The sequence below is a fragment of the Sorex fumeus genome, unplaced genomic scaffold (assembly GCF_029834395.1).
Source record: "Sorex fumeus unplaced genomic scaffold, SorFum_2.1 ptg000098l, whole genome shotgun sequence".
Classification (NCBI taxonomy): Eukaryota; Metazoa; Chordata; class Mammalia; order Eulipotyphla; family Soricidae; genus Sorex; species Sorex fumeus.
In genome coordinates this window covers 84,711,133-84,733,277 of record NW_026606155.1, presented here as the reverse complement: position 1 = coordinate 84,733,277, position 22,145 = coordinate 84,711,133, and the positions used below count along the sequence as shown (strand labels likewise).

The 22,145-nt window shown below is 57.5% G+C and overlaps 2 protein-coding genes across 2 annotated transcripts in view; one reads left to right on the top strand and one right to left on the bottom strand.

Moving 5' to 3' along the window:
• Positions 1-3,826: 3,826 nt before the first annotated feature.
• On the bottom strand, positions 3,827-17,674 carry DISP2 (dispatched RND transporter family member 2). The gene is made up of 8 exons (XM_056133597.1): positions 17,494-17,674; positions 12,187-12,516; positions 11,112-11,141; positions 10,859-10,982; positions 10,545-10,660; positions 9,988-10,115; positions 9,559-9,656; positions 3,827-7,109 (listed from the first exon to the last, which is right to left on the bottom strand). Exons 1-8 carry the CDS (start codon positions 17,607-17,609, stop codon positions 3,852-3,854), a joined length of 4,200 nt encoding a protein of 1,399 aa, XP_055989572.1. The 5' UTR covers positions 17,610-17,674; the 3' UTR covers positions 3,827-3,851.
• CCDC9B (coiled-coil domain containing 9B) overlaps positions 17,608-22,145 on the top strand; it is a 19,069-nt gene continuing 14,531 nt past the window's right edge. The window contains 1 exon segment of the mRNA XM_056133965.1: positions 17,608-17,699. Within this exon segment, the coding sequence (XP_055989940.1) occupies positions 17,608-17,699 (92 nt within the window).

Here is a 22,145-nt window from a genome sequence, read left to right as displayed (position 1 = left end):
CTGGGCATGGGGCACCAGCCATTGTCCACATATACTAACAAAGACTAACATAAGGCCACCAGCGAGGAAAAGATGAGACACTGTCCAGACAACTTGATGGTTCACCAGTGCTTTGCCGTCCTTGATACTCCTCACTGGCCCCCCTGCTCTGTACGTTTCATGCATTTAGAGAAGAAAGGAATGAGCAGGAGGGTTAAGACTTTGGCTCATGAATCTCCTGTAGGATGAGTCTCAACTGTGCGTGACCATCCCAGTGTGCCATATGCCATGTGCCGTGAAACAGAAAATTCTGCCAGGCACACCAACCACTATCCAATGCGGTCACCCTAAAAGTCCCCTGAAGTGCCACGAAGGTTGGGGTTCTCCATAGTCACAAACTACACCAATTTACACCTAGAGACACACAACACACACAGCCATCACTCTCTGGGTGTGAGTTCAAGGCCTGTGGCACGGACAGGGACTCAACCTCTGGCCTCGAAGGAGTGTTTGTGTGGTTCTTTCAACACGCCTCTGTGAGAACACAGCCTCGTTGGGCTTCTTCAGAGCAAACACGAATGTTCTGGCTCATTTTCCCTGCCTACCTCACACATGCTTCTGAGGTTCCCCCCACATGTGTCTAGTTACCAATTGCAACCACCCTTAATAATAACTAGGAATAAACCTGCTGAATGCAAAGGGCATTGAAAATGCTGTAGATGCTCCTTTCCACAGTTGCGGCTGTTAGCCCGGATGCATGACAGCCCCACAGGGATCGCCCACAGTTGGTCTGGGTCCCGAGGGGATGCAGGACGATGCTTTACAGGACCACTGGGCATCTGGTCCTCTGAGTCCAGCAGAAACAAGAACAAATCCAGGTACTTCAGCGGTTCTGGCTCCTCTGCAGAGTTGGGTGAGTCTCTGAAATCTCCAGGTGGTGCCTCAGCTGCATCCAAATCCCTGCTGCCGCCCCGGTGACCTTCCATGCTGTACCACTTCAGGGCTCCAGACTCAGTATGGACCCCAGGAATAACACAGGAAGGTAGAGCACGTGCCTGCTATGGCTGCCAGCTCAAACCCCAGACTTCCGGTGTCCCTCCAATGACACGCAAGAGGGGGTGACAGGCTCCTTTTGGTCCAGGTTCACACTGCCCTTTATGCCACGGGCCCAAGGGCCACTCAGGGATTTGCTGAGACGCAACAAAGATGATGGATTTCCCGTGGCATCAAGAATAGACTTCTGGGGCCAAAGCGAGAGCTCAGTGGGTTGGGTGCCTGCTCAGAATGCTGGAAGCCTGGCTCAGGTCCCAACACTGCATGATTCCCCCACCTGACGACAACCCCACACACACACACAAAACACAGAGCAGCGAGTCGCCTTTAGCAGCACACTGCCAGTTGTGGCCCCAAAACCAACAGGAAGAGAGAATAGACTTTGGTTCATGCTCCTCCCCTTGGCTCACTGTTCCAGGCAGTCTGGCTGTGTGACAGCAGAGCGAGGCAGTCCACGGGGCAGAGAAGTCTGATGTGACGAGAGGCCCTGCGATGAATTCTATGTGGGCATGAGGCGAGAAATGCCACCAGATGCCCAGTGGATGGGTCCAAGGTTCACCCCAGTCGCTGCCCCCCTCAGTCCCCTCTCCTGCGAAGGAGTGGAGGTAGCCCCCGTTCCTGTCATAGCTGATGTCTCTCACTGTGCTTCCCACCCCTTTTCTCATGGGGCAGGAATCACTGGGGTAGGAGGTAGAGCTCTACAAGGGATTAAAACACAGCCGGGTCCCCCCCTGAGCACTGCTGGGAATTACCCCCAACAATAATGAAGAGAACTGTAAGAAACCAAAGATACCAGAACCGAAAGCACCCCAACTGACCCCAGCTTTGCCTCAGATTATCTGGCTCTAGAAAAAAAATTTCTTTCTCCTGTGACATCCATCTATATTTATTATTTTTATTTTTGCATTTTGGGTCACACTCAGTGATGCACAGGGGTTACTCCTTGGCTCTGTACTCAGGAATTACTTCTGATGTTGCTCAGAGGACCATATGGGATGCTGGGAATCGAACCCGGGTATGCCGCATGCAAGAGAAACACCCTACCCGCTATGCTATCACTCCAGCCCTGACATCCATCTATAAAACGGCATTCAAACCACATTCTCTGGAGCTGCCTGAAACTGGAGGGGGTTCCAATGCCCCCTGAAAGGTTGCAGTAGAAAGGGAAGCTGACCCATCTTCGGAAGTGCATTTTTAAAAAATCTGTTTTATATACTGTGTTTTCATATAAGAATTCTTTGGAGAAAGGTCCTGAGGCTACGACGTTTGCAAACTTCTAGAACAGACAATGGTGAAAGTGACTTCCAGTGGGAGAGACTAGTACTTTGGAACGCCAGGGCAAGTCATCCTCCTCCAGGAAGCCTTCCCGGTTACCCAGTTGCAGGTCCTTGAGCTCCAAGCCACAGGGAGGTGACAGGCATAAGCATAAGGCCCTCAGCACACCCTCCACAGTGCCAGCATCACCCACACTGCCTGTGGGCAGTGTGAGCCATTTGCCCAGCAAGAGGTCAGCTCCTGGACTCAGAATTTGGTCCCGCCCCCACCCCTCTACCCTTTCCCTTACAATGCCCCTCAAGCAGGTATTCAGCAACCTATCCCAAGGGTCATGAATTCTCCCTTCCCTGGGATAGAACTTTCCAGAGACTCTCTGAGGAGGTCTGTCTTTTGGCCTGTGTCTTAAGAGAGAGGCGTCCTGGGGAGCAGCTCCACTCCCACTCCCCCAGTCCCTCTTTCACTGAGCTCCTCCTCCCACAAGGTCAACCCCTACTGTCCACGGTCCTCTTCCGGCCTTGGCCCTGACCCCACACTGGGGAATCCTTCGGCCAGGCTTGGAGGGGGGCACAACTGTCTCTGGAGATAGAAGCCTGAAGGGAGGGGAGTGGACACTCAGACACCAGCGGGAGGTACCGAGGGGAGGGCTCCCTGCCCGCTCTAGGGGTCAGCATCCTTGAGGCTGAGGCAGAAGCCAGAAGAGTGGACGCTGAGTGGTGAGTGAGTGAGGGAGCTTGCTTGGCCATTTCCAGCTCCGTGACTTGGCCTAAATCACGGAGCTGCACTGAGGCTCCACATCTCTGCCTGTAAATTGGGGTCCAAAGGACCTGGCTAACTGCCAGTTACCCTACAGTGAAGTAGCCAGAACCAAGGAGATGGGGGTGGGCGTCCTGTGAAGGGGACGTGCAGGCATATGAAGGGCTCAGAGGGGACAGTGTCAGAGTCTGCTCCCCAGGGGCGTGCTTGTGGCTGACCCGTACCCTCTCATCCCAGTTCTGAATTTCTGGGGAGTATGGGAGTGAGGTTGTGGTTGGGGGTGGGATGAGGGAGAGAAGAGCTGGGAGGGCAGTTGAGGCTTGTGGGCCCAATTCTGGGCCAGAAAAGCTCCCGAAAGAAAAATCACCTGATAAAGGCCCCTCCACAATGTGTGAGGCCCGGGCTGCTGCGAAGGTTTCCGAGTGTTGGGAGTGGTCTACAAGGTACCCCGGCATGGCCCCAGGAAGTGGATTCTTGCATCTCACTGACTCATGTGCCTTTTGGGAAGGGGGACCAGGTCAGCCTTTCCTGCCTCCCCTGCAGAGATGGACACCAGGAGGGTGGTCACAAGGGTCACAAGGGTCACTTGAGGTTCCCCTCTAAAGACTGTCTCCATCAAATCCCCAGATGTGGGGGTTAAGCAGCAGCCAGGATCCCATCGGGGTGTCTGCAACTCCACAACCATGGCCAAAGGGGAGCCAGCTCCAGGCTGCCTGGGGATAGTGCCAGGGTCCAAGGCGCCAAGCCCCGCCTGCTGTCTCTGTGTGGCCCTGCCCAGCCCTGGGGTTCCCTCAGCTACTGTAGCCTGAAGTGTGTGTGCTGGGCCGGCGCAGCCAGACATCAGGCAGGTCGGGCTGGCTGTTGGGCAGCACCACAGGGCTGCCGTCCCCCGGGCCCCCACGGCCTTTCCAGGACGTGCTGCTCTGGTGGGCGGTGGCCAGCGACGGGTCATACACAGTCTCCTTCAGCGCCAGCCATAGCGTGTCCCGCTTGCTGTTCAGCTGGCCCCGCTCCAGGACCGTCTGCTCAGTGTCGTCCAGGTCCTCCGGCGAGGCCCCCACTGAGTCAGGCACGCGGGCGCTGGGCTCCGAGGTGCTGAGGCAGGTCTCGTCTGAGACGCTGAGCCCCTCCAGGGTGCTGGCCGAGGAGCAGAGGCCATCCGGCGGCTCGACGGCCTTGGGTGGCGGAGACGCGCGGGCGGGCGCTCGGGGGGAGACGTGCATGGCCTTGACCCTCTGGGCCTGGGAGTCCAGCCTGAGCCGGGTACGGGGGCTGGGGCCCACCTGCTTATAGGGGGAGGAAGTCTGCAGGGCCGGGCACTGGCTGAACACGGCCTGGTGGTCCAGGAAGAGCTCCCTGGGGGACGCTGGGCCCAGGGGGGGCCGAGGGCAGCAGGGCCCGTCATGCAGCTGCAGATCCTCAGAGAGCACCGAGGGCCGGTGGGAGAGTTTGCTGGTGGCAGTGCTGGTGTCAAAGCTGGGGCTCCGGCGCCGGGCCAGGGGCTGCAGCTCGTACTGCTCCGAGCAGGTCCCAGGGGCCCCTCCTGCTGGTCCTGGGCGAGGGCGGCTGGCCTTCTCCCCACCCGGCTCCCCGGCCCCAGCGTCCCACGGCAGGTGGGCACACGGCCAGAGAATCTGCCCGCAGTTCTTCTCGGGACCGAAGAAACAGCAGAGGGACTGGAAGAAGAAGCTGGCAAAGCCACAGCTGACGCACTTGACCATCATGAGCGCAATGCCCAGCTTGCGGTATAGCAACACCGTGGCGGGCAGCATGAGCACCCCAGCGGCAAACAGCGCCGCCGCCCCCACCGCCGTGGCACAGCTGGTCTGGCGCAGGGAGAAGGCCACGCGACTCAGGCGGTCGGGATGCGGGCACAGGTGGTAGGAGATGCAGTAGTTGACAGTGAAGTCCACCGAGAGGCCCACGGAGGCTGAGAGAAAGAGGGCCTCGGCCGTGTTGAGCTGCCACTCCAGGAGAACCAGAAGTCCCACCGTGAGCAGGACCGTGCCCGCCACAGCCGCCACGGAGAAGAGGCTGAGCGGCACATTCCAGGTGCCCAGCAGCAGGGTGGCGAAGGCCAGCGCCAGGGCCAGGCCCAGGACCACGGCGGGCTCGGTGCTCAGGCTGTGCTGCAGGCTGTACAGCTCCAGGCGGCTGGTGAACCAGCCTCCGCCCAGGCCCGGCGGGGCCCTGCTCAGCTCTGCGGCCAGCCAGCGGCTGACCTCGCCGTAGAATCGGTGCGCCTGGCTGTAGTCTGCACTGTACAGGAAGTTGGTCTGGAACTGCAGGACCAGGGCGGCCAGGTTGCCCTGGGAACCGAAGCGGGGCCCCAGGTCCCTGGAGCTGGAGGGACCTTGCTCCAAAGCCATCATTTTGAGGCAGTGCAGGAACAGCTGCGGCGCCCAAGGGAAGTCCGAGCGGCCACAGCAGAGGCCGGGCCCCAGGCGGGCGCACGCGGGGCTGTCCATCCAGCGCTGCAGGGCCTCCACAAAACACAGCGTGGCCGGGCCCTCCAGCTGGGCCCCGAAGAAACTCTGGTTCCGGGCTCCCTGGCACAGCGCCAACAGCCAGCGCTGCGCCTCGGGCGCGCCGAGCGAGAAGGCCGGGTCACTCACCAGGGAGGTGTTGCTGCGGGGGTCCAGGGGGTCTCCCGTGTCCACGGGCAGGATGCCCCACACCAGAACCACGGGCATGTGGCCGCCCTCGCCCTGGGGCAGCCGCTCGAACAGGAACTGCTGGCGGTACTCGGCGTCGAAGCGCTCGAAGGGGTGGCTGGGCCGGAAGACCTGGCCGCGGGGCGGGGGCAGCGTGGGCAGCCGCAGGCGGGGGCTGACGCCCGCGATGTAGGCACCCCCCGCCGCCAGCGCGGCGAACCAGCACACCCAGATGTAGCGGAACTTGATGACGCCGCACGGCAGCAGGCGCTGGAAGAGCAGGCGGGACGTGCCGGCCGCCGCCCGCCGCAGCCCGCGCAGCCGCCGCGCCAGCGCCAGCGCCAGCCGCCGGGGGGCGCTGCCCCGCCACGCGCCCGCCCGGGCGCAGCCGCCGGCCAGGTAGCGCTCGTGCAGCACGGCGGCCGCGGGCAGCCAGGCCAGCGTGAGCGCCAGGTGCGCCAGCACGGCCGTGCCCATGTAGAGCGCGAAGCAGCGCACGGCCGGCAGGCGGCTCAGGTAGCTGGCGTAGAAGGCGGCGCCCGTGGTGAGCCCCGACACCAGCAGCAGGTAGCCGAAGTGGTGCATGGTGCGCGCCACGCGCTGCGCCAGGCCCCCCGAGGGCAGCTGGCTCTTGCTCAGGCGCCACAGGTCGAAGAAGACCAGGGTGTGGTTGGCGCTCACGCCGCTGAGCAGGACCAGCGCCGCCAGGTTGACGAAGGGGAAGTAGGCCAGGCGGAAGGCCACGTGGTAGAGGAAGAAGGCCACCAGCAGGGCCCCCAGCACCCCCAGCAGCACCACGAGCGTGAGGAAGAGCGAGCGCAGGTAGAGCGCCAGGCTGAGGAAGACGGCCGCCAGGGCCAGCAAGGGGTACACCGTGTCCTGGGACAGGTAATGCCGGAGCAGCTCCTGCTTGAGGCCCAGGTCCATGCCGGTGATGGACGTGTAGTTGTCGGAGAGCTCCCAGGGCGCGGCCAGGCGGTCCAGGTAGATGGCCATCATGGAGGGCCCCTTGGGGGTGGGCAGGAAAAGCAGGCTGTACTGGAGGGAGGGCACCTGGTAGTCGGCCGTCTGGGGACTCAGAAAGTCCCTGTCCAGCAGAAAGTGCAGGAGCTGGTAGACGGCGCTACTCCGGGAGCACTTGGTGGGCAGCTGGGCACAGCGTGGGGGCTTGTCCTGCCCGGGCCCCAGGCACAAGGGCGTCAGGAGGCCCCGGTGGTAGTAGAGGGCGCAGGCCCGCAGCAGGGCCAGCGTGCGGGCGGCGTCGCCTTCGGTGGTCTCCAAGCAGGAGGAGCGGTTGGAGAGCACGGCCACGTAGTTGCCCAGGGACCAGCTGGGGCAGCACTGGTTGGCTGCTGTCCGCTGGCACAGGGCCCCGAAGTGGGCGTGAGAGCGGATCTGCAAGGCACAGACATGGCAGGAGAGCACTCAGGGGCCAAGCAGGGGCCCAGGTTTCCAGAACCCACCCAAAGCTCCCCGCACTCTCCTTTCCAGACACCTTGTGGTGCCTGGGGGGTTCATGCAGGGCAACCCCGGCCTCCCACCTGCAAAGGCATTCACTCAGCCCTCTGGACTCTCTCCTGGATGCTCAGGGGCAGATCTTTGACCTAAGGCTAAACCACGTGCATCAGAGCTGTCTTTGGCTCCCAGTCCCTGTAACAGCAGCTACATCCTGGCTCCTACAAAGAGGGGCTGAAAGGATACTGCCCATGGCCTCCGCCTGAGACTCCCTGCCCCTGAGCCCACACAGCCAGGAACAGGAGTGGAGGTGGGGGCAGAAGGGTCCAGGGAGGGGCTGGAGCAATAGTACAGCGGGTAGGGCATTTGTCTTACACGTGGCTGACCCAGGTTCGATCCCCGGCATCCCATATGGTCCCCTGAGCACAGCCAGGAGTAACCCCTGTGCATTGTCGGGTGTGACCCCCCCAGAAAAAAAGAAAGGTCCAGGGAATCCAAAGCAAGCAGTGGAAGGAGCGGAAGCCCAAAGCTCTACATCTGCCACTGTTATAAATAAATTTATTTATTTATAAATAAACACTGCCACACCTGGCAGTGTTCAGGGCTCATGCCTGACTCTTTGCTCAGGAATCACTCCTGGCAGCGCTCAAGGGACCATAGGTTGTGCTAGGAATTGAACCCAGGTCAGCACCGTATAAGGCAAGTGCCCTCCTCACCGTACTATTGTTCCAGCCCCAACTCTGGGCAACTCTGTGTTTTTCTTGTTTTTTTTGTTTTTGTTTTTGTTTTTCGTTTTGGGTCACACCAGGTTACTCCTGGCTTTGTACTGAGGAATCACTCCTGGCGGTGCTCAGGGGACCATATGGGATGCTGGGAAACGAACCCAGGTCAACTGCATGCAAGGCTAATGCCCTACCACTGTGCTATCACTCCAGCCTCTCTGGTGTGTTTAAACTCACTTTTTGTTTTTGATCACACTCAACCATGCTCAGGTCTCACTTCTGGTAGTGCTCAGGGAACCATATTTGATCCTGGGAATCAAGCCAGGGGCAGCTGCATGCAAGGCAAGTGTGCTACCCACTGTGCTATCTCTCTGGGCCCTGATTAGTCTCACTTATGTCTGAGGCCAAGCAACAGTAAAGGGCTGGAGGGCTTTGCTCTCTGGGAGGTTCATGTTTGATTCCTGACGCTGCAGCACTGCCAGAACAACCCCCAAGCACCTGCCAAGTGTTACCCCTAAAGCCCAAACCCAAACCAATCCATTTATGGCTGTTCCTTTCCTTCCCCACCCTGCGGCAGACAGCATGCAGGTTGCACGCTGGCCTGGCAATCAGAAGTTTTGTTCTGCTGGGTGATGTATGGCCCTGGGCCTGAGGTCATGGAGACAGTGGGAGTGTCTATTGAGATGTCTATCACCAGCTATTTGGTTGTATTTTTTATTGACTTTATCTTGATTAATCATCACAACATCCCATTTGATGGCATCATCATAGTCCACATTTTTAAAATTTATTTATTTATTTATTTTGCATTTTGGGTCACACCCGGTGATGCACGGAGGTTACTCCTGGCTCTACACTCAGGAATTACTCCTGGTGGTGCTTGGGGGACCATATGGGATGCTGGGAATCGAACCCAGGTCGGCCACATGCAAATCAAACGCTCTCCCAACTGTGCTATCGCTCTAGCACACATTTTATTTTAAAATTAATTTATTTGAGGTGAGAGGATTGGGCCTCTAGTGGTGCTCAGAAGCTATTCCTGGCTGTGATCAGGAATCATTCCTGGCAGTGCTCAGGGGGACCATAGAGGATGCCAGGGATTGAAAGAAGGTTGACTGCATGCAAGCCAAACACCCTACCGACTATACCATCACTCCAGCACCTTGGGCCCAAATTTTAGACACACGGGTATATGCCTGAAGTCACATAGCTTGGGAGGATTCGGTCTGATCTTAGAGCAGGCAGCGATAACTAGCATGTAGAGGACTCAGATACCGTGTGTGTGTGTGTGTGAGAGAGAGAGAGAGGGGGGAGGGGTGTATTCACAACCTACTTTCCTTCAGAGGCTCCTGAGTGTGATTCTCCAGTGAGCAAAACTGGATTGAGGCTCTATTAACCCTTTGGGGCTCCTTTGCAGGACCCTTTGAATCCTACCTCTCTCTCTCTCTCTCTCTCTTTCTCTCTCCCACCCCCCACCCCCAGACCTGCCATGTCTGCACAGCAACTGTTCTGTGAGCAGCAGTCCTTCTCTCCCCACCTCACACCCAGGCCTCTGCAGGGAGGCAGCCGTGTCCGGGGCAGGGTCTGCGCTCCCGTGGCCCAGTGCCAGCCACTTCCCAGCAGGATCAGGCCCCTGTGGCCCTGGCCCTCCCCGCCCGCCGCCTCACCTGTTCCTGCTCCATGCGGCACATGGAGTGCATGGCGTGCAGGTTCCACAGGCTGCCCGCCGACGTGGACATGAACACCAGCTGTGCATAGCTCTTCTCTGCAACACACCCGTGGAGCTTAGGCCTCCGGGCCTGGCTTCTGGGCCCTCCCCCAAGGGAAGATGCTCACCCAGGGCAGTATGAGGTCAAGCCTCTCAGGAGCCTGACACCTGGGCCTGCCCCCTCTGTTCGGTCCCACCCCGACCCAGCTTCCACCCCCATGGCTGATGCCCCTGACACCTGTCACCTCCCACAGGGGTGACCCAACATCCTTGGAGGCCCCCAGCCCACATCCCTCCCTTCCTGTCTGCCAACATTTGTCCCCTCCTGTTCTGGTGGATGGGCTGGGGACCACCATTAAGGTTGGGGAGCAGCCAGGCTGCAGCTTACCAGGGGGGCCACAGAAGAAACTGTCTTGTCCTCTGCCCTCCTGGGGTGCCACCATCCTCCGAGGCCGGACCAGGCCCTCCTGAGTGCTGCCCCCGGCAGTTGGACTCAGGGTGCTGTGGAGGTCTGAGCTGAGGAAGGAAGAAAATCTGTACTAGGCGCCATCCGGGCTAAGGGCTGCCTCAGAGGAGGCCAGAGGCCCGTCGTGAGGAGCCCCAGCAAGCACCACTGACCCACCTCAGGTGAGAGAACTTCACAGCTGGGGGCGGGGGGGGGGGGAGAAAATGTCTCTCAAGCAGTGCTCAGGGGGCCCCAAGAGCCTCTCTCAGCAGACAACTAGACGGGAAGTTCAGAGTGAGGCCCAAGGATGCTGGGGATTGCCCAGATCACCCCAGCCGTGCTTGGGGGGCATTCAGGGCTGTACCTGGCAGTGCTCAAAGGACCACATAAGGAGCCGGAGATTGGAACCAGGATCAGCCGTGTCAAGGCAAGTGTCCTACCCCCCTCCTCCCTAGCCCCTGAACAACCTCATTCTGCCCCCCACCCCCCAGTCCCGTTACCTATTTAGCATCAAGTCTGGAGAAAGGGACAGCAGCTTCCCAGGGCCTGTGAGGGCCTGCAGGGCTCTCCAGACAATGAGCTTGCGGCCAATGTCTGTATCCCGAGGCTCAAAACCCTGCAGGGAGAGGGCAGGAGGGAGCAGGCAGACACAGACGCCCCCCAGCCTGCAGGGCAGGGGCCCTCTGAGCATCTCCCTGACTGTCCCTGAAGGCAGGAGCCCACCTCCACCCCCTGCTGACTCTCTTTCCAGCTCCCCGCCCCAGACTGAGCTGAGCACCAGGCCTGGGGGAACCCTCCCACCCAGGCCCCTCACCATCAAGGGCTTGGAAAAGTCTGGCAGCTGGCCGGCCAGCAGTCCCGCCAGTGTGCAGAGGAGGATGAATGTCAGACACAGCAACAGCACCACCCCTGGCCACTCGGCGATCAGCTGGGAGTAGCTGCGGAGAGGAAGGAGACCCCTGAACCGAGGTGGCCAAGACGGAGCCACCAAGAAGGGGTGGTGAGGCAGAAACAGGCCACGGACGGACCTGGCCACCCCTGGGGGTCCACAGAAGGCCCAGGCCTACCTCTTTGGCATCCGGAAGGTGCGTTCCTGCCTGGGAAGAAAAGAGACACTTGCTTGGCAGAGTCCTCATTGGCAGTTGCAGGGTGGGCGGAAACGGGATGACCTGGGTGTTCCCGCGCCCGCACCCCAACCCTCACTCCTCTCCCCTCCTGGCTGCCTCCTTCTTCAGAAGCAGCTGTCTCAGGCACCTCCTGATGGAAGTCTAGTGCCCTGAGAGTCAGCCTCATTTGGGAGGGGTGTCTCTTAAGCATGTTCTAAGGGTCTTGGGGCTACTCCCAGTAATACTATGCATGATGGTCTTTGGACCTCATGGTGCTGGGGCAAGAGGGGCCACATCCCATGGTGTTCATGGGGCCACTGGTGCCAGGGAGCTAGCTTGAGGCTTCAAGTGTGTAAAGCCCTGCAGTCCAGAATTGGCACTATCTCCCCAGCTCCTTTTTGGGTCATATCCGGTGATGCACAGGGGTCACTCCTGGCTCTGCCATCAGTAATTATTCCTCGCGGCACTCTGGGGACCGTTTGTGATGCTGGAAATTGAACCCAGGTTGGCCTCATGCAAGGCAAACACCCTACCTGCTGTGCTATTGCTACAGCCCCTCTCCCCAGCTCCTTGACCCCTCTATCTCTCTGGCCCGCTTACCCAACTTTTTTTTTTTTTTAAGTTTTTGAGTTACACCAGTGATGCTTAGTGGTCACTCCTGGTTTGTGCAGTCAGGAATTGCTTCTGGCAGTGCTCGGGGTTGGGGGACCCTATGGGATGCTGGGGATCAAACCCGGGTTGGGCACATACAAGGAAAGTGTCTCCTCCACTGAACTATCTCTCCAGCCCTCACCCCCCTTTTTTTTTTTTTTTGCTTTTTGGATCACACCTGGCGATACACAGGGGTTACTCCTGGCTCTTCACTCAGAAAATACTCCTGGGCCGTGCTTGGGGAACCATATGGGATGCTGGGAATCGAATCTGGGTCGGTCCCGTGCAAGGCAAACGCCCTACCCGCTGTGCTATCTCTCCAGCCCTCACCCCACTTTTAAGCACAGCTCTGCTTCCCTCCTGGCCGGCTGTGGACCCCTCTCACCTGACGCTGACCACATGGTGCTGTGCAGAGGGCGGCTTCCAGGCCCCATCGCGCTGAGACGGCGCTGGAGAAGGGCTGAGGCTGGAGCCATGGGTGCACAGAGCCGCCCGGTCCCCAAGCCCCGGAAGGGAACTGCCTCCCCGGTATTCCTGAGGTGCCCGGGGAAAAGAGAACTGGGTAGGGGCCAAGGGGCTGGACTGGCCCACAGGCTGGAGGTTGGGAGCTGCTGGTGGGGCTGCTGAAGAGCTGGAGGGGTCCTCCAGGGGGCAGCTTTGGAGGGAGCAGCTTCTCTCTGGGCTCCCCTCGGAGGCCGCAGCTTTGCTCTGGGACCTGCAGGGGGAGAGAGGCATGGAAGGAAGACTCAGTGGGGACAGGGAGGCTCATGGGTCTAGCATCACCCGGTAAATCGGGCCCAGGAAAGGGCACTCAGGGTTCTGTTGCTCTCTTGGTACTACCCAATGACTGGTGGCAGAGGAAGAAGGTGACAAGGGTGGGGGGCCTGAGTCTGTGGCTTTAAAGTGCCCTTCTGGGTCCTTTGTCACACATACCTTTCTGTGCTGAACCCCAATAGACACCACCCCTTCAAATACTTGTATACACATGACCTTTTTTTTTTTTCCTTTTTTCATTTTTGAGATGCTCAGGGCTGCACTGCACTCATTCCTGGCTCTGCACTCAGGAATCACCCATGGTGGTGCTCGGGGGACCATACAGGACACCAGAGATGGAACCCAGGCTAGCTATGTGCAAGGAAAGTGCCCGACTCACAGTACTATTGCTCTGGCCACATATGACCTTTTTTTTTGCTGCTTCCAAACACGCTGCCAGGGAATTGGATGGGGAGGGACCATGGAGGTCACTGCTGGTGGGTGACAGACATGGACCACAGCTGTCAGGAGGATGGGAGTCACAGAGGAAACAGCCCAGTGGGGTGTCCAGCTTTGACAAGGTCAGGGAGCAGTCAGGGACCCTGGGCAAAGGCGCTACTGACCCGCAGAGCCTAGGGCAGAGCCTGGCTTGGCAGGGTCCACCTGGTTGGAGAGTAAGTTGGGACCCACAAGGAACTTGCCAAGTTGGAGCCAACATCGGTTTCTGGAATTCTGGAATCTATCATTTAGGCATTTCTGTGTGTGGAGCCTTACTGCAAGTGCGGGGGGAGGTGGCAGGATACCAGACCCAGGACAGGTAAGGATGGCCAAAGACAGGGTGCCCGAGGGCTGTGGGAGGTGTCACTGGGTGCCAGGCTGTGCGTCCTTGGCAGAGCACGAGAGCTGGCAGCACTCCCGCGGGAGAGCCAGGTGCCTGCCGAGCCAACCTTGGCATCTTTCTGGCTTGCTGCACTGCTGAGCAGTTGGGGATCAGAGTCCCTGCACTGCCTGTTGGAGGCTGGGCTCTGCACAGTGGAAGGAAGGAAGAGGCTAGCCTCTCCTCATGCTTTCACAGAAGGCCTGCAGGCTGGCCCCTCAGCTGGGGCGGGAGGGAGTTTGGGATGAGTCAAAGGAGGAGAGCAGAGGAGATGGGGGTCCTCGCCTCTCTCCTCCAGCCTGGAGCTTTGGGAAGGACGCAGGAGTCTGGAGAGCAGAGCAAGGGAAGGGCTGGGCATGGTGCCTCCCTCTCAGGCAGGGTCTGAGGAGGAGCTGAGGTGACATATGTGAGGTGCTGGCTGGTGGCCTGGCCTGTGGAGACACATCTGCGTCCTGGCCCCTCATTCGTACATGGCACTGTGGGAAGCAGGTGGTCTGAGGAGTGCAGTTATATTTACAGTTTGACCTCTTTAGGCGCCTCAGAGGATAGATTTCCATTTTAGAACTTTTCACACCTTAAGGTTCTCACTACATATATAATCATGAAGGTTTTTCTTTTGGTTACCCAAAAACCGCATCAGAATCCAACCTATGGTTTAAACCGCTGACACTTTTTTATTTTTACTAACTCAACATTTAGAACATTTTTTAAAAAAATTCCACCATTGTTTTATTTTATCTATGTATGTGTCCATTTATTGGGGTGCCAGAGATGGGACCCAGGGCCTCACACGTGCAAGACGGAGTCACGTCCCCTGGCATCAAGGAGGGGCCTCAGGTGAGCAAACAAGTAAACAGCGTCCTAGCAGATAAAGCATCTTCTTTTGTTTGTTTGGGTTTGGGAGGCACATCTAGAGTTTCCCAGGGCCTACTCCCTGCTATGCTCAGGAGGCCATGCAGTACCAGGCATTAAGCTCAGTTCTCCTGCATGCAGAGTACTTGCTCCAGCACATTGGGTTATACCCCTCTCCAGAGAAGAAAAATCTAGGATTAAACCCTGGCCAGCTGTGTGTAAGGCAAGTGCCTTTCCCGCTGGCCCCTTTTCACTCTGGCCCCCTCTTTCCCATTTTTATCCTGCAGGTCTGTTTTTAGCTTCTGCTTGCACTGGGCATTGTGCTTGGTCAGGGCTGGCTCCTGAAATCACGAGGCTGGCCCCTGGGTCTGGCTGACCTTTATTAGAGCTGGCTATGGCAGGTTTGGGAGCGTGAGATAGTTGAGCTGCCTCAAGCTGTCTATGGCCTGCCAGTAAACTGAGCCCTGGGCTGGTCTGAGGAGCCAGGGTTCAGCTGGCAGGTGCGAGCAGTTTCTTTTTATTATAAAGGGGGTGCTAAGGAGACTAGTGCCTTCTCCCTCTGTCCATCTGCCAGGCCTTGGACATCCCATGCCACCCCTTAGCAGCCTTCTGCTCACAGGGGACCCCGGCCTCCACCACAGCTTTGTGTTTACTGGCGTCTCCCTGGCCCTAGCGCCTTCCTTCCCATCCCTTCTACTCCTCTCCAGAGACCCAGATCAGCAACTCTTAACTCCCACCCTTGATTGTGTTCATCGTTGACTATACTGTAGGATTTGGTTTGTTTTGGTTTATTTGTTTTGGTTTGGGGTAGGGGGTTGTGAGCCACACCTTGTTGTGTTCGGAGGCTACTCCCAAGCTCTATACTTAGGGGTCACTCCCAGTTGCGCTTTGGGGACCATAAGGTGCTGGGACTAGAACTGGGGGAACCAGTTCATATTAACTCTCCAGCCCTCTTTTTGTTCTTACTGCTGTAGAACCAGGCATTTGTCTCACCCTCTGAGGGCTCTCAGGGGATCGACTGATAATCCAGGCAAGCACCCCAGGCCTGGCCTTCGGCTTTTGCTCTCCGCCTCTCAGCTCTAAGGCTCTGACGGGAGCAAGCAACTTCCCAACAACCTGTCTGTTGGCAAGCCAAGAACTGTAGCAAGCAGAGGGAAGGAAAGTGTGGTGCAGGCTGCAGTCAAGGCCAAAGCACCAGAAGCCAGGGCCTAACTGACAATTTCTAACACAGAGACACCAATGCGCCTTACACTGCAATCCTAAACCCACAGCCACACAGCCACATGAGCATCCCTGTGACCCTGTGGAGCGGGCAGGACTAAGTGGTGAGCAGCTCATACCAATAGGAAAGTTAAAAGATAATTCTTTTGCTTATTATTTGGGGGCTACACCTGGCTGTGCTCAAGGCTTATTCCTGGCTCTGCACACAGGGATCACTCCGGGTGGGCTTGAGGGATCATATTTGGTGTCAGGAATCAAACCCTGGTCAGCCGCTTGCAAGGCAAATGTCCTCCCTGCTGCACTATTTCTCTATCCCTTTAAAAAGTAATTTTAAAAACATCCCAAAATAGCCTTTTTCAAATATTTTTCTATGTACATTAGTCAGGGTCCCTCTATGAATGTGTTTTTTTTAAAAAACAAACAAACAAACATTCAATCTATCCCCACAGTGCTACTTGGCACAGCAGGATCACATTTGCGTTTCTGGGGTTGAACTGAACAGAATTCCTCTGCCTGGTTATTGTTTAGGGTATCTGAGATTTGTGAGGGGTTTGTAAGTCCAAAAATGGTGTCTGCATGCAGGGAAGCAGCAAACCAGACAGCGCTGATCCCTGGCAACATCTCCAAAGCAGCAAAGGACTCTCCAGCTCTTTCTGGGGATGCTTTGGGTCCCAGATCTACATCCTACTCTCCCTCCCTTGCCCATGCCTGGCTCTTTGTAAGGCCAGAGTGTCAAGCAGATCCCCGGTCCAAGAAAAACAACCCTCCTGTGTCTCACCCCCTTGAAGAAAAATCTCTGTACCTCTCCTCATTGGAATGCAGCTAAATCTAGCCAGAGGCAGTGTTAGCCATGGAGGGGAGAAAACACGGCACTCCCTTCCACTTGTGGGGCCCCCTCTTTGCTCCCAGGCACAGAATGGACATTTAACTGGGGCAGTCTCGGAAAACGTGTCCACCTCTGGTTTGCTCTCTGCTACTGAGGCGCCACCCATCCACCAAAAATACCTTTTATTTCAGTCCAGGAGAGAGAGAGAAAGAGAGAGACAGAGAGACAGAGAGACAGAGAGACAGAGAGACACAGACAGAGATAGACACAGAGAGACAGAGAGACAGAGAGAGAGAGAGAGAGAGAGAGAGAGAGAGAGAGAGAGAGAGAGATATTTCAGGGGGAGGAATCTGGAGGCAGTCGACAACCAGGCAGGGCACAGAAATTCCACCAGATTGTTACCTGATTGAGCTGATTCCAGACAGGAGTGTGGCGAAAGGGAGAGGAAGGGCATGCAGAGCTGGACCCTGGGGTGGGGAGGGTTGGGGGGGAAAGTACCCTTCCTTACTCTTCCTCACCCACCAGTCTGGGGTTCTTGCAGGCGCCACTGACCACAAACGAGCCTCAGAGCCTTACAGCTGCTCCACCCTAGGCCTCCAGCCACTGCAGGTGGTCGCCACGCTCTGAGACGCTCAGCCCACACGTGCAGTAATCAGCTATGAAAGGCAGACTGGTGGCGGACAGTGACGGACAAAGGCCGTCCCTGGCAAAGTGGCCGAGCGTATCCCTGGATACACACCTTGTGAGCTTCTGGTCCACCATACATGCGCACCCTCCAGCCCCCATTGACTTGCTGGAACCCAGGGGTGGGTGGAGACAGGTGGGGCAGCAAGGCCTTGAGTGAAGGACTCTGGGCGTGGGAGGGCTAGGTGATGGTGGGGTGGATCCTTAGGGCCTCAAGGGGGAAGGTAGGAACGGTGGGTGGGGCAGGTCCCCGGGGTGGTGAGGACGTTGGGGGCTGCCAGTCGTGGCGAACAGGGATGGAGAAAATCGACTCGGCAGAGTGAGGGCGTGGCCAGGGGAGCCTGGAGCGTACACGCTCAGAAAGGGGCGCTGGGAGCGGCTGGACAACCAATGGGGCGACATATGGCGGCTGCTGGGGCTACCTGGGCGTGGGAGCTGGGAAGGTCTGCGAGCTGGGTGTGCGGAGCCACCCGCCCTACCTGTCCGGGGAGCTGCCGTCCGGGGCCGCGGGCTCCTCGTCGGGCCGCTGCTCCCTTTCCGGATCCCGGCCGGGCGCCGGATCGCTGCTGCCACTGCTGCAGCTAGCACCATCCATGCCCGTGGGCGGCGCCGCTGTCCGGGCGCTGGTGCTGAAGCCGCGGCGGCGGCGGCGGCGGCGGCGGCGGCGGGGAGCTTTTGCGCATGCGTCTGTGCTAGGCGGGCCCGTCGCTGGGCGGGGCAGGCGAGGAGCTTAGCCAATGGGCGCGTTCCTTGTGGGCGGAGCCAGAAACTTCCCGCGGCGCCGCTGCCCCGCCCTGGAGCCTCAGGGGCTGGTGAGACACGGTGGGTACTGCTGGGCTCTCCGCGCTTTCACAGCTGCTAAGCGGAGGTGCGCATCGCCTACCTGGCAGGAACCGGGCAGCGGGACCCCAGACACCCGCAGAGAACTCAGAACTTGAAGCGCAGCCTTGCATCCAGAAAGGCAGGGAAGCTCGTCCTGCACTTGATTGGACAGGACCCTCGAGGGTGGAGCATCCAGGCCGCTCGAGACCCACATTTTTCCTGGCTCAGCGCTCCCCCACTTTTCTCCAGTGGGGCGAGGCAACCTCCTCAAGTTGGATCTTTCTTCAGGTTCCTCAGGACCCGTGTCTGTCTGTGCTTCTCAGATGTGGTGCCCCAGTTGTTACTCAAGTGCCCAGTATAGTATAAAGCAGAGTTCTCATCCAGAGAACACCCCCGCCCCGTTCTTTTTTCTTAGAGTCACGCACTCCACTTCAGCCTAGAACTGCTCAACAGCCTCCCCAGTCACCTCCTGTTCAGGGTGTGGTTGTGAGGGGGCCAGAGTTGGGGCTGGGTAGCCCTGACTGGAGGTTGTGGTGGCACTAGGATAGATATAGGTGGGCCTGGAAAAGGCCTGAGTTGCGGGGATGTGGGGTGTGGGTGGGCAGAAAGAACTATAGCATGCAAACTGGCTGTATTTCTGTATAGGGAAGGCCAGGCAGAGTGAGAGCTAAGATACACAGGTTTCCTATAACATGTCAGCATCCTCTACAAGTAATGCGCCAGGTATGTCTGTGTGTGTGTGTGTGTGTGTGTGTGTGTGTGTGTGTGTGTGTAAAGGTGGAGGTATGATGGGCCTGCTCTGGTTAGCTTTGGCTTGAGGAGGTAAAAGGCCTGGAAAAATGGGTGTCCACTGTATGAGGTACAGTCAGACATGTGCAGAGAGCACCTTTCTCTTCCCATAGAGCCTTCGGATGCTCCATGCGGATAGCAGAGCTTTAGCTAGTTGGTAGGAAGGAAGGTGATCCTGAAGGGCAGACGGGGAGTGGGAGTCTACACAAGGTTTAGGAGGCTGGAGAGCTTCATGGGTCTGGTTTGTTTGGGGCTACACTTGGCAGTTACTCCTGCCTCTGTACTCGGGGATCACTCCTGATGGGCTTGGGGATCATATGGGGTGCTGGGGATTGAATCACGTGCAAGGTTGGCCACATGCAAGGCAAACACCTTACCCATTGTACTACTGTTATGGCCCCTGAGTTTCATGAATTTTTTTTTCTTGCCTTTTGGGTCACACCAGGTGGTGCTCAGGGGTCACTCCTGGCTCTGCACTCAGAGATGTTCAGGAACTATATAGAATGCTAGGAATAAAACCCAGTTTGGCTGCATGCAAGGCAAATGAGCTACCTGCTATACTATTGTTCCGGCCCTCAAGGATTTTTGAGGTGAAGAATAGATGAAGAAAATCAAGATCCTGGATGAGGCAGAAGAAAGCAGGTCAGATGGAACATGAGGGCACCCCCCTGTCCAAGAGTATGTGAGGTCTGGACATGAGGCCACTCTTAAATCCCTGGGCTGACTGGGGGAGAAAGGGCAGAGGAAAGGAGTGGTGAACTTATAGGACTATGAGCTGTGGGGACCTCCTGAGAACGCTGAGTGGGGTCACCATTTCACAAAGAAAACATCTAGTGCCAGACAGGATGTGATAGAAGAGGGGCTCTTTCAGATAAATATGGCTTCCTGGGGACTGTTTCTCGTCTTGAAGAAGTTTCTGGTTTGAGCATCATCATCACTGAGTACCCACTCTCCCATTATTTTTTTTTAATTTTTATTAGTGAAACACCATGAGGTACAATTGTAGACTTACAAATTTTTGTGCTTGGGTTTCAGTTATACAATGATCGAATACCCATCCCTCCACCAGTGCCCATTCTCCACCACCACTGATCCCAGTATCCCTCCCACCCCCATTCCTCCCCATCCCACCCTGCCTCTGTGGCAGGGCACCTCCTTTTGTTCTCGCTCTCCTTTTGGGTGCTATGGTTTGCAAAAGAGGCATTGCCCACTCACCCATTCTTGTGTCTTCTTTCCTGACACAGATGGGGCAGAGTGGGGTGAGGAGATTACAAAAGGCCCAGAAGTGGCTCTCCTCAGGACAGTGTCCTTGGCCATGGCCAGGGCTCCCCAGGGGCCTGTGGCATGACAACTCCCAGGACTATACCAGAAGCATGCCTGCAGTGACCTTCATGGTGGCCGCATTGTGGGGATGCCTTCCCTCATGGTCACAGAGCAAGAGCAACATCCTCTTAGTAAAAACAAATGGTGGTTTGTTTGAATTTTATAAAATTTCAGAAATTCTTCCCTTGTTCATTGTTAACAACCCCACTGTTCTGTATCTCTTGAGAAATTTGTGAATTTGGGGGTGAGGGCAGCACACAAGAAATTTGGTTTTGATGAACTTCCTCACTGTAGGAATATTTCCTTCAGCCCAGAATTTCTTCTACCATCTTTCCCAGATGAGATTCTGGCAAACATGATGTTACACACACACACACACACACACACACACACACACACACACACACCTGGGTGTGGTGCACTGCTGAAGTCCACTGTTGCAGTCTTTGCCTGCCAGTTGATGGCTCAGAGAAGAGACTGACTTTCCAAGGAAACCTGTGTGTGAAGCTCCATGACAGCCCAGTGAGACCGACCTCTAAGGTGTGCCCAGGATGTGAGCATGTGCTTCCCTCATGCTTTATGAGGGAAGACTTGGGGTTCCTGGCACTAGCTGGGCATCATGAAGGTGAAGGGTTCGAGCCAGAGAAACCAGGGACAGCCTTGGCAAAGCCAAAACACCAAGGCAACAAATGGTGGAGGACAAAGGTTCATCCATTCTGGTTCTTCCCGCTGAGACCCAGTTCCCACTCCCCAGACTTCAGTCTATCTGTAACTGAAAGCAGAAGGAGCTCATCTTCTTTGTTCTCTCACCCAGGAACCCTTGCCAAGTGACTGGAGGTTTTTCAGTCTCAGAACTGCAGACTAACTGTACTCAGAACTGAGGATGGGGACCTGGCGGTTCCAGAAACCCAGTGAGGGGGTGGAGGGTTTAATCAGGAGCAGGAGAGATGCACTGCGACCCACCCAGGAGGCAAGGCCGGGGGTGGGGTGGGGGGAGGTGGCAAGGCTGGTCTGTCTCTGTTTACTTGGCAGAGCGGGGGTCAGGGATGTGCTGGTGTCATGTGTGCAGGAATGTACAGACAACTGTAGCTCAATTATACCCGTGCCTGCTGGGTACAGGCCGAGCTGTGTGTGGCATGTGTCCCTGGCAGGGGGAGTGGGTGAGTGCGAGCCTGTTCTTGAGCAGAGAGGCCTGACCCCAGACCTGGGAAGAAGAGAAAGGAAAGGCTGGATGGCCTCGGTCAGCAGAGGCCGAGGCAGTGATTTAACCCTCTGTCTTGCTGGAACCATTTCTGAGCCCGGAGGCCAGAGCCTTGGAAGTCCCCCAAGTCTGCTTCTGCCTCTAAGGGCCTGAGAAGGCCTAGGTGTGAGCAGGGGAAGGGGAAGGGTGTGGGGAGGGGGGCGTCTGCAGGGCAAAGACTGAGAGAGCTTATCTAGGTTTGGTGACCCTGAAAACATCCGCTGCCCCACCAGCTTCTCTGTAACCCTCTGCGATGGGGTCTGCAGATGGCAGCCAGGGGAGTGGGAGGAGCAGGAAAGGGGAGCAGTGATCCTTCTCCGGGAGAGGTAGCCCATAGCGGCTCTGCCATGAGGCTGAGGTTTGAGACCAGTCCAGCCACGCAGGGAGACCTTGGGGAGTGGGGAAGTGTGGGGGCGGGGCAGGAAGGCCAGCCGTGGATCAGGCCTGGGAGGGGCTCCAGGGAAGGAGGGAGACAGATGGGAAAGCAGGAGAGGTGCAGAGAAGCGGAGCCTGCAAGGGAGGGTGGGGGTGGGAGGGGGTGCGGGCGGAGGCCCAGCCTGCACCCCACTTTTCCTGTGAGGGGAAGAAGTCGATGCTCTCCGAGGGCCTCTGAAGAGGGCTGGAGGCCTGGCAGGCATAGAAGCCTGGGAGGGGGAGAGGAGGAAGCAGCCGAGAATGTTCCTGTCTCCAACTCTAGGGAGAGGAAGAGAAGGAGGCAGCTAGAGCTGCTGCAGGGAGAAAGGCTCCTCCTGGGGCTGACTGTGCCCCTCCCCTGCCTCCCGGATCCCCATCATCCCCCCACTCACTCGGCAGGCCAGATAGAGACTGCTTGCCGTAGGTGCAAAGTTCCTGCAGACCCCATTGGCTTGAGTGGCCAGAGAAGGTCAGTGAGAAAGTGTGGCTGCTCATCGAGCCACTGGCTGCCCTCCCAAGCTGCGGCACAGCTGCCAAGAGAGG